Source organism: Triturus cristatus, chromosome 1_2 (genome assembly GCF_964204655.1).
Source record: "Triturus cristatus chromosome 1_2, aTriCri1.1, whole genome shotgun sequence".
Taxonomy (NCBI): domain Eukaryota; kingdom Metazoa; phylum Chordata; class Amphibia; order Caudata; family Salamandridae; genus Triturus; species Triturus cristatus.
Window position 1 is genome coordinate 572,407,758 of NC_140580.1, and position 12,230 is coordinate 572,419,987.

The 12,230-nt window shown below is 47.9% G+C and overlaps 1 protein-coding gene across 3 annotated transcripts in view; it reads left to right on the forward strand.

Moving 5' to 3' along the window:
* Positions 1-6,152, forward strand: part of PDZD7 (PDZ domain containing 7) — a 573,233-nt gene extending 567,081 nt beyond the window's left edge. For all 3 annotated transcript variants that reach the window (XM_085606490.1, XM_085606491.1, XM_085606492.1), the window contains one exon: positions 5,466-6,152. In XM_085606490.1, coding sequence (XP_085462616.1) covers positions 5,466-5,615 — 150 coding nt within the window. In that variant the 3' untranslated portion in view covers positions 5,616-6,152. The remainder of the gene's footprint in view (positions 1-5,465) is intronic.
* The last annotated feature ends 6,078 nt before the right edge of the window (positions 6,153-12,230 follow it).

The window sequence follows — 12,230 nt, forward strand, 5'->3', positions numbered from 1 at the left end:
GGTAGGCCTCACGGCCCGCGGCGAAGCGTCGCTTGAAGTATTTGGATTTTTACAATGCGCGTCAAAAGGGAAACGCGCGATCAAATACAATACCGTCGAGTGGTAAGGATTGCACGTCGAAAAGGTTCGAAGACTATCCCGAACCGGAGCGTCGCAATACACATCCGAACCCAATGGTGGAAAAAACCGAGATGGAGTCAATGCCCATGCACACTATCGTCCTAAGGAGGTGTCGCCTACCTCATGACTACAAAAGACTTCTTCCAAGACAAAAACAAAGTGCAAACATCCGAGCCCAACACCAGATGGCGATCTATGCACAAGTATACGATCTACAGCTCATATGCCTCGAACAGGTATTTGTCCTTGTTGCGCCATTCTACCGCCTGCTATTGCATTGCATTCGTTTTTGGCGCTGCCTCAGATTTACACCTCCATGTAAATCTGGGGAAGCGTAAAAAAGCAATAGGTGTTGCGGTGTAACGGCCACAGCAACACCCAATGCACGCTACTTTCACACACATACCTGCGTCAAAGGGTACCATATTAAAAAAGCGGCGTTAAGCCACAATAGTGCCATTGTGTTAATATGGTGCAGGGCATTGTGCCACCGGAACGTCACCAAAAAAGTGAGTTTACGATTGTGTTATCCCCTTGTAAATATGCAACTGTTAGTATTTGAGTTGTAGATTCAATGTATAGCTCCTTACTTCTTTAAACATTTGTTTCACAACTGTGGGAAATGTTTGTGTAAAAATCAGGTATGCCTACACACGAATGTGCAAGCAGTGTGAATTTGTAGAAATATTGTGTTGTCCTCCTCCTCTGTATGCTTTCCTTCAAGAACAAATGTGTTCAGTTTGGATCAAAATTAGTGATTTGCAGTTTTCACCCTTATTTAGACTTACTCTCATCTGAAAATATAAATTCAGGTAGTGATCACGTGAAGATAAAACCTGGTAACAGTGTTTTATCTCTTTAATTCAACTCTCACATGTGGACAATACCCATCTCAAGCATTACAGCAAGTGACTGCATTGATTGTTGGCTGGGTCATACAGGTGTGCATTGGAGGAAAACTTATCATTTATGGAATTCCTCAGAATTAAAATTGTCTTTTTGTGGATTTGTGTCAGAAAAGTGGAATACTATTTGCACGCCAGTCTATTTCCTACACTATAAACAACAGGACGTTAACATAATGCTAGCTAGCTTTCCCAAAACGAATACTGCAAGCTGGATTTTTTTCACCACCTTGTGATGGTACCTGCATCTGATGATAAATTTGAATGGCAGTTTCCAGATACACCTCAAACATGGGGATAATGACAACTTTTTAAAGCTAATCTGTCACACATATGCATAACTCAAATGCTGGAATGTACTATAATACACAGCAACCCCTAAATCACTGGTCTTATTTTACCTACACGGATCAAATCAGAACAGTAATAAATGTGACTAAACTGTTTTTTGGCCTTCTTAGTTATTTTTGTAGGTGCAGACACAATGAAATATGTATGGTTGCTGGATGTTTCTAGGGCATCTGTTGTACAAGTCCAGGACTGACAACAAACTTGAGACTGCACCCTCTCAAGGTTCAAGAAGTATCATTGATGATAGAGGGCAGTCCACTATCCTCAGTGGACTTGCTCCTTCTGCAGCGCCGTCTGGTAGCTGCAGTCCCCTCCTGCCGCTGCTAGCGCTACTGACCCAGAGGTCAAGCGTTCGAGGCCCTCCTCCACCCGCAGGCTCCTGCCTGCGCCTCATCCCTAGGTGGTCCAGTGGTAGAGCATCATTGCTCTGCTGCTCGACTGCCCTCCTGTCGCTTTGTTGCTGTAGTCTGTCCCTCTCCGTTTTTGTCTCTTCTTTTTCTTCTGCCTTTGCCTTTTGTTTCCCTATTGCCTTCTCTGGCTTTTTCTTCCTGTTTTTTCCTGTTTTTCTACCCCTCCCTCGCTGCGATCCCAGCGCCCCCGCCCCCGCCTCCACTGTCCTTTTCCCGCGCTTTCCCACCTCCCAGCTGTCCATCCCTCCCGCAGCACTACTTAATGGCAGCTGTGCAGTGGGCATGACACTGGTGCACCAAAGATAAGCCCATCTATGCCTAGACCGTGCCCAGCGGCAGGGACCCTGCTTCTCGGACCCCCCCACCGCTACAATGCCAGAACAGTCATCGCCCTCAAACCGGGATGACACGCCGTCTGCCACCTAGCACGACCGAAGAAGAATTGTGGACTCTTTGCCTGCCATCTTCAGCCACGCCATCAAACCAGCTCCCCTCACCGCCCATCCGATTGACAGTGCACCCAACTGCCTCAACTGCATCCTCCTGAATGTATGGTCCCTCCACAAACACGCCACAGAAATCTGGGACCTCCTCGCCGCTATCTCTCCTGACATCGCTTTCTTCACAGAAATCTGGACCAACCCCTGCTTCGGACCGGACATCTCCATCCCGACTGCTACAAGGTCACTCGAAAGGACCATCCCGACTGCCTGGGAGGAAGCATCGCCATCACCCACAAAAAACACGCTCCGACAAACCACGCACTCCAACGACGACCATGGAACACCTCCAAATCCAGACCAACACCACACTCCGCGGTACCTTAGTCTACAGACCCCCCCCTTCACTGACGTCATCATAGACCTCATTGCACCACCTACATCCTACTTGGACACCTCAACTTCCACCTGGACAACACCAGCGACCAGAACACTGCCTCCCTCCTGGAGAACCTCACCAACATTGGACTCAAGCAACTAGCCACCACACCGACCCACACAGCTGGTCACGCACTCAACCCAGTCTTAACTGCCAGCAGAAACATCAGCTACAGCCACAGCACCGAACTCTCCTGGACCAACCACCACTGCGTACACCTCGCCTTTGACACGCTGACCATACACCACCATCATCATAATCGTCTGTCCCCGCCGCATCTGGACCAAGGCCACGAAGAACTCCTTGTCAACTCACTCAGCACAATCACTTCGTCAATGCCCACACCACAGCACACAACCTCCACCAATGGATCACCACTGCGCCAACACACTGGCACTTCTCGAGACAAGACCAGGCAAACAACGCTCCAAGACAACCAGCTGGTTCACACCCACCTTCCACGAGTCCAGACGCACATGTAGACGTCTCAAGAAAAAATGGAGGAACAATAAAGACCCGGAAACTCACGCAAACTTCAAATCCTCCATCAACACACACCACTTCCTCCTGAAGAAAATGGCACTCCAGGACAGAATCAATGCTAAATGCACACAACAGCAAAGAACTCATTGACATAGTCAAGGAATTTTCCAGGCCCAACAGTGGAACCACAATGTCCCCCCCCCCACCCCCCCTCCGAAGACCTCTGCAACAAACTAGGCACCTTCTTCCACTACAAGATCAGGAAGATTTATGACAGCTTCGACACAATAGACCCAGCTGCCACGCCCACCATCATCGCAAACAATCAAGCCAACCCTCAACAGATCATGCTCTACGTGACCCCACTTACTATAGAGGACATGCTCAAGACCATGAAGAGCATCCACTCGGGGGCCCAGACGGACCCATGCCCTTACCACACCTTCCAAAGAGGAGCCGCCATCGCCCCCCAGCTCCGCCACACCATCAACTGCTCCATTGAAACTGCTAACTTCCCCAACAACTGGAAACATGCTGAGATCAACCCCCTGCTGAAGAAGCCATCCTCAGACCCATAGGCCCTCAAGAACTTCAGACCGATCTTGCTCCTCCCCTTCCCTGCTAAGGTCATAGAGAAGGCCATCAACGCCGAGCACTCAGAGTTCAGAACTAACCATGTCCTGGTCTCCTTCCAATCTGGCTTCCGAAGGAACCACAGCAAGAGACTGCCCTCCTCGACGTCACAGATGACATCCGCTCCCTCCTCGACCAGGGCGAGACTGCAGCCTTCATTCTACTAGACCTCTCCGGCCTCCTTTCGTCACTGTCTCCCACTGTTCCCATGATCACCAGGCTCCACGACGCTGGCATCCATGACAAGTCTTTGAACTGGATGCACTCCTTCCTCACCGGCTGGCCCCAGTGAGTCAGACTACCACCGTTCCTCTCAGAACCCATGGAGATCAGCTGTGGAGTCCCCCAGGGTTCCTCCCCAAGCCCCAACCTCTTAAACGTCTACATGGCCCTCCTCGCAGCCATCATCAGAAGCCACAGACTCAACATCATCTCTTACGCCGACGACACCCAGCTAATCCTCTTCCCTCACCAATAAACCCTCGACAGCCAGAACCAACTTCCACAATGGAATGAGGGCCGTCGCTACATGGATGAAAGACAGCTGCCTCAAGTTCAACTCGGACAAGCTGATGTTCTCATCCTGGGATCCACCACGTCAGCCAGGGACGACTCCTGGTGGCAAGCCATGCTGGGTGCTCCCCCGACGGACCACGCAAGCAACCTTGGCATCATACTGGACTCTTTGCTCATAATGAAAAGCCAAATCAACACAGTTTCCTCAGCCTGCTTCCACACGTTCTGCCTGCTCTGAAAGACATTCAGATGGATCCCCACAGAATCCTGAAGGATGGTCACCCATGCACTCATCACCAGCAGACTCTATTACGACAACACACTATATGCCTGCACCGACCAGAAACAGCTCAAGAAGTTTCAGAGCATCCAACACGCCGCTGGCAGACTGGTCCTCGACATCCCTGTAGCAGCCACATCACGCAAAACCTCGGACAACTCCACTGGCTTAAAGTCAACAAGAGGCTCACCTTTAAGCTCCTCACTCACACCTACAAGGCCCTACACGACAGAGGACCAGTGTACCTGAACCACCGCCTCACCTTCGACATACCCATCGAACAACTCTGATCCTCTCAACTCGCCCTCTCCTCCATCCCCAGGCTCTGGAGGAAGATTGTTCTCCTACCTCGCCGGCAAGACCTGGAACACCCTGCCCCTGCACCTCAAGCACTCTGCTTCACTGACCCAATTCAGGAAGGACCTGGCTCTTTGAATGATCCTCCACCCAGTCCGTCTAGTAGCCCCCTCACCCAGAGCCTTGAGACCCTAGCAGATGAGTAGCTGCACTCTAAGTCCCTGATTGATTGATAGCGGGTGGCCAGGCATTGTAAAGAAGACATTGTAAGCCTGCACACTTCAAAAAGGCACTATATTAATGGCTTCCTTTCCAAGCTCCACATTGTACTAGTAATTAGACATGCCAGCTGATGTTCATGGTGAATAGAAACTTTATAACAAATGGATAAAGCTGCCAATTGATTAGCGTGCTGTAGGAAAAATAATTATTCCACTATTGTGTACACACTGCGTACATTTTCAGCTGTGTTTGGAAGCTACAGTGTTTGCTTGCCGACCAGTTGTACTTTACATGTGTGTCAATATGGATAAACATTGTAAGGTCAACACAATAATCTGAGGTATACCTTTCTCTTTCTTTGCTTGATAGGCTGGCCAGGAGCTAATCTCTGTGGACGGAGAGACTTTTCAAAATGTCACTCACCAGCGGGCAGTGGACATGATACGGCAAGCCTATGGTAACAAATCGAAGGAGCCTATGGAGTTTGTAGTAAAGGCTCCAAAAACAGAAAAAGAGTAATACCTCAAACACGCCATTGTGAATTTGGGGAACGGTTTCATCTCCTGCCTAGTTTGTAAACTTTATCAGAGGGTATGGAATTAACTGGATTGCTTCAAGACGAACATTTCACTGCATCGAAAGCCGAGAGTGGCATTGGTTTCCCGCCGATAGCCCTGTTCAGAACCTGTAGAGACAAGTGCACTTTTTCCTCCAGCAGTGATAAGTCTGCACGTTCTCTAGTCATGTGTTTTTTGCACAAGCAATGTATTTGTTTCTCCACCTCTTCCAAGCTGTGGTCGTGGACAATGAGGAAGCTCGACCAAAGAAATCTGTACCATTTTATAGAGGGAAAAAGTCTTAATTCTCAAGGCCTTGTGAAACAAAATCATGTTTTTTAAAAATATTTTTCTAAATATGGAACTACAATGAAAATGTTTATATTTATCTTGCTTCTATATGCTGAACTATTTCCAGCCTCGTCAAAGACAATCTCAATGTACATGAAGCAGAAATGTTTACTATAGTAGATTTTAATAATTAAAGTGTCAGTACTCACAACAAGATTTGTTAATTTCATACTCCCAGGAAATCAAACTTGGCCATGCACAATTGTACACTTTGAACAAGTTACTTACCTTCGGTAACGCTCTTTCTGGTAGAGATTCTATCTAGCCGCAGATTACTCACCTTCTGAATATTACCTAGATGTCAGACTGGATCTGGTAACTTTTTCATAGTTCCTCTCGCGTTCCATGAAGGAAGCTCAGAGCGGCTTCGCACGGATGACTTTCTTGTCCGGAAATGGCATTGGGCCTATAAAGGTGCCACCCCCTGCACACTGATGTCAGTTGCTTTCAAGTCCATGCATGCCTCCAGATGTGAAGCCCCCAAAACAAATTGGTATATCAGTATGCAGATTCCAAGATGTGGGATCTTATTATTGGATAGAGTCCAATTACAGAACGAGAAAGATGGGAGGGTCAGTGAGGAATCTGTGGTTGGAGTCTCTACCAGAAAGAGCGTTTCTGAAGGCAAGTGCGTATTTGTTTTTTTTACTTCCAGTCGCAGATTCCTCACCTTTTGAATGTATACCAAATCAGTACCTAAGGAAAATGGGTTATGGATGAACTCAAACCAGAAAGGCTGCAGGGCCAAGTGAGTAAACTGCCCTTTTCGATAGTCTTGGCTGTCCAGACAGTAGTACTTCGTGAACGCTTGGAGGGACGCCCATGTAGTTGCCTGGCAGATGTCTAGGACAGGGATGCTGTATGCTAACATAGTGGTAGCAACTTTGGCCCTGGTGGAGGAGGGCACACAGTCCTTCTGAAGGCTGCTTCTTTGCCAGTGTGTAACAGACTTTAATGCAGAGCACAATCCACCATGAGATGGTAGGCTTCTGCACAGGCTTGGCTTTTATTGCTCTAGCGAACACCACATCCACAGAGTGGTCTTTGGTGCGATTGATTTAGAAGCTAAGCACTCTCTTAGGATCCAAGCAATGGAGCCTATCCTCCATAGAGGGGTGAGGTGGAGTACAGAACCCCAGCAGAGTGATTGATTGTCCAACTTGGAACAGTTTCACAACTTTCAGTAGAAAGGATGCCCTAGTATGCAGGACCAGCTTGTTGGGGGGAAGGTGGTGTATGTTGGATGGACTCACAGAGCGTGAAGCTCACTCACATGCCCTGAAGAAGTGATTGTGACCAAGAACACAGGTTTGATGGTTAAGAAGCCATGAAGGACAAGAACCAAACTGTGCTGCTGCGACAGCAGATCCTACCAGAGGGGCAACCTGATAAGATGACAGATGCTCAAGCAGATGGGTTCTGAATATCACACTCTCCGTGCCCATCCTGGAGCCACTAGGATGACTTTGTCCCAGTCTGTCCTGATCTTCTTAAGTATTCAGGGCAGGAGTCGTTTAGGCAGGAAGGCATACAGGAGTCTCTAGTTCCACTTGATGTGGAACACATCTCAGAGGGAGAGATGCCTTGGAAACTCCAACGGACTGAAGTGCTGATATTGCATGCTCTCAGCAGTGGCAAATAGATTAAGCCAAGGTTCTTCCCATTCATGGAAGAGACCTTGTGCCATCTTCAGATGTAGTTGCCATTTATGATCAACCAGGTGCCGACGGCTGAGTTTGTCACCCCTGGCATTCAAAGAGCCTGCGTGGTGATTCACCACTACGAAAATTCCTCAATGGTCCAGCCATTTCCAGAGGTGCAGGTCCTCCCTGGCACAGGGTCTGTGACCCAACCCCACTCTGTTTCCTTAGATTCATATGGCAGTAGTGTAGTTTTTCAGCACCAAATGGATGAGCTTCTGCTCCAGAAGGATGATACGGAGCCAGGATTCCACTTGAGACCAGAGTCATGTGATCTTCACCTCTCCCAGATGCGATGCATCGGTCACCACTGTCCGCTCTGGGTGGGGAAGAGAGTGAGGTCTACCACTGACCCAATCGAGGTTCAGCTACCACAACTGCAGATCCTTTGCAGTCTCTTCCAAAATCTGATCATGGTCAGACAATGGTCCCTTGAAGTTGAGCCCACTGGGACTTCAGATCCCACAGCAAAGCCTGAATATGCCACTTGGTGTGCTCGACTAGCAGGATGCAGGACGCCATCAGTCTCAGCAGACTCGGAGTTGATCTCACTGAAATCCAGGCCGAGGCTGAAAGATTGGGATCATAGCCTGAATATCCAGGGATCTCTTACACAGGAGGAACAAGCACAAAACTGACCTTTATCCAGAATGGCTCTGATGAAGGGGGAGCATCCGAGAAAGAGTGAGGTGTGACTTTTCAAATGTTTATAGTGAACCTCAAAGACGACAGGAGGTTTGCCGTAGTCTGAAGGTGGTTGATGACTGCCTGGGGTGAGCCTGCCTTCAACAGCCAGTAGCTGCGGTAGAGGAAGACTGGCACCACTGACCTCCGATGGTGTGCTGCCACCATGGCCATCACTTTCGTGAACATGGTACTGGTAAGACCAAAGGGGAGCACAGTAAACTGAAAATGCCCTTCTCCATCCACAAACCGTAGGGAGCACCAGTGGGCTAGCAGCACAGGAATATGGAAATAGGCATCCTGTAGCTTCAACGCCACCATTGAGTCTCCAGGGTCGAGAACAGACCAGACCTGGGCCAGGGTGAGCATTTTGAATTTCTGTTTCCGTGGGGAGATTAAGAGGGTGCAGATCTAGAATAGGCTGAAGACCTCCGTCCTTCTTGGGCACCAGGAAGCGGGAATAACAATAATTTCCTACGAAAGGAACTGACACCTTCTCAATAGCCTCTTTGGCCAAATGGGCTTGCATTTCCTGCCGAAAAATGGAGAGATAATTCTACATCAGTCGTTGGGTAGATGGTGGAAGATGCGGCTCTAACTAACGGAAGGGTAAGCCTTTTCGATCAATTTGGACCGATATGATCACTTGCCAGCCCGGATAGAATCTGTAGATTCTTTCTCCCACTGGATGGCTGTGACCCTGTAAGGGTACACTAAAGGAACTTTGCAGGTGGGGCTGTTTTTGGGAGACAGAATGAGTGTCACGCTTACCTCGGCCATGGATTGGGTACCATAGCCTCTCCCGCAAATCTATTGGGCTCCCTATTGGGCAGGATAGGCTGGCAGTAAGGAATGCATATACCAAAGTTATGAAAGGAACATTAGAAGTGTTGCTGGCGAGGGTAAATGGAGAGGCCTAGAGAGCCAGCGGTAGCCCCACTCTCTTTAAATCGTTCAAGAGCTGAGTCAGGCTGGTCCTTGAACAAGTGAGTTCCATTGAACAGCAGGTCTATTAGAGAGAACTGGACGTAACCAAAGAAACCAGTGGATCATAGCCACACATGATGGTGGATGGCAACACTAGTGCCTATGGACAACCCAAATCAGCCGGTAGTGTCCAAGCCATAACGAATTGTGAACATGGCCGCATCACGACCATTCTAGATGGCCTGTGAGGTAACAGGGCTAAGGTCTCCACGCCCTATCAGGGGGAGTGATCGGAACATTTTTAGGGTTGGTCCACCTAGAGGAAGCTTGTACTACAAGTCTCTCTGAAGAGGGGTGCTGAGAGAGAAAAGCTGGGACACCCAGGGCAGGGCTGTGGCACCTGGCAAGTTGCCAGTTAACTGGAGGTCCGGTACATGGTTTAGTTCAGGCTTCTGGAAGGGTACCCATCAAGGCTTCTTTGAAGGGAAGGCTTGTAAGCAGTCTGGCCAGGCTGCAGGACTTTGGTCAGGATGTTCATTTTGACCTTCATATTGGATAGGGGGAAGACCGAGGACTTTGCAAGCCTACTTATGATCATGATAGGAGGCAGATTTGTCTGTGGCTGGGCCAAGAGGGTGCAAAAGCGGACTCCAAGGAGGTATCCAGCCCACTAGCATCTTGAAAGCCTACCTTGAGAGTGGATCCGTCGACTCTGGAAACTGAACCAGGAAAAAGCTTTCAACTTGGAACGGCCCAGTGCTGCGATTTCTTGTGCTTGGCAATGTAAACCTTCACCTTGTGTTCGCTGATGGCCTTCAGGTTAATTGACGTGAAGTTCTTGAAGGTCCTGGAGTCGTGGCCAGACCCAAGACACCACAGGCAAACCTGGCGGGGATCTTTTTCAGACATCTGTTTGCGACAGTCTTTACAGGACTTAAACCCTGTCTTAAGGGGTGACAGCCCTTGCACATTGTGAAAAATATGAAGATATAACTGACAAAAAGTAGTCTGAGTAAGCTCAGCACCTGACTCTAGATGCACAGAAACAAAGGAACTGACAGCACATGGGAGTGGCTCCTTTTTAGGCCCAAATGCACAAAAAATACTCTAACAGATCTATAGAGATCTAGTAAAATAAGGGAACAGGGGAAGAGAAATGAGAATTCAAGGTTGTGCCTAATACAACCGTGGTCGTGGGGAAACTAAGTCTTTCTTTAAGTTACCCTCACACACCCTAGTGGTGTCATGCTTCATCATCGGGTCACCCAGACCCCTAGAAGTCCGGGTGGGCTCGACCACAGTGTTGGGAGTGCTTTTGATATGTTCTACGACAGAGGGAGTTAACTAGATAAAATACCTGAGACAGATCCCCAGTATCCCTTTATTCTTGGGTCTGTCCGGGTAATTAAAATACTTAAAAATTTGGGTTTTTTAGGAGTGTTATGGTCTTATGACCCTAGTGCCTTTTTAGGCCCCACATGTCATTTCCGGAGCTGAATAGCATCAGTGCAAAGCTGCACAGTGCCACCTTCTGGTGTGGAGCGGTACTATGAAAAGGTTTCCGGATCCAAACTGATGCCTGGGGAATATTCAAATGGTGGGGTATCTTCAGCTTGAAGTCTCAATCAGAAGACACATTTTAAGTTGCTGCTGGTATCTCACTTTAAAAAAAAAAAATCTATGTTAAAACAGACAAGTTCATCAAAATTACCATTGAGCCAACAATGACAGATTTAAAAAATATGCAAGTACATGACTCAGTAGTGGACTTGCAGACATTGAATAATTGTTTTTGTTTAAACATTCCTGTTGACATTTCAACAGACAATCGATAGGGTCAGCCATCACCTCAGTTGCTACCTGTATGCAGTGGACTCTTTTCCTTTTCTTCTCTGCCTGTGTGTGGTTACTGACTTCTAAGAGATACACTAGTGCTGTCCTAAGCTGGCAGAAACGGACCATCCCATTTATACTACTAATCCCTGACACCGCAGGTAAAACTGAAGAAGGGTTACACTGCCTCAGCTATCGGCTGGGGCTATGTCAAACGGATGCAAAGTGTTGATTTTGGAATTTGCAACACATGTTTTACGGTACTTTGCATCAAGGGAGAGGAAGAGTGTGTGTTGGCACAAGGCAAATTCAAGTACGTCAGCACAGGGAGAAAGAAAAACTGTGCCATAGCTTAGTAGATATGGTGGTGGACTTATCATCTTTTCATGAAACGTAGCATGAATTCTTTACAAATTTGCCCCTTCATGTTCATTTAATGAGTGCCCTTATTTTCTGAGCCTAAGAATATTTAAAACCATTGTTAACACTTAGGGCCTGATTTTCAAAAAAGGCACAAAGAGGCTGCTCTGTGTTGCATGACAGAGAGGGAGCAGGAGAGTGCCATATATACAGAGATATGGCTCTCTCCTCGCCTTTACCTGGTGCTGATTTCAGCTGCCATGCACCAGGCACACACCCCAGTGCCATGGTGCGTGCCTAAGTCTAGCATAGGTTTTGTACAGGAAGGGCACCATCTGAAGGGGAAAGACCACGAGGTCTCTGTGTTAGATAGAAGAGGTGCTCTTAATTGTGCAGTAACCCATACATGACTCCAACAGATTTATTAAAGGTTGAGCCAGTTAGGCAACTTGTCATCCTCTTCCTATTATAACTCAGTCAGGGGAGACTACTAGTAGCAACAGCACCTAGAGTAGGAGCATAGGAGCAAAGAATAATGTTAGCTCTTCTCTGTGAAGGATAGACATCGTTCCCCACCACTGAGGAAAGGTTTCATGCCAGGTGTATGAAATTGGATTATTATTTGGGGTGGGTGACTGCCTATCTCAAGAAATAATTACAAGGCTTGTCAAGGTGAACCCTGAAAGTCACCCAATTAACCTAAGGTCAACCGCCTGGTAGCT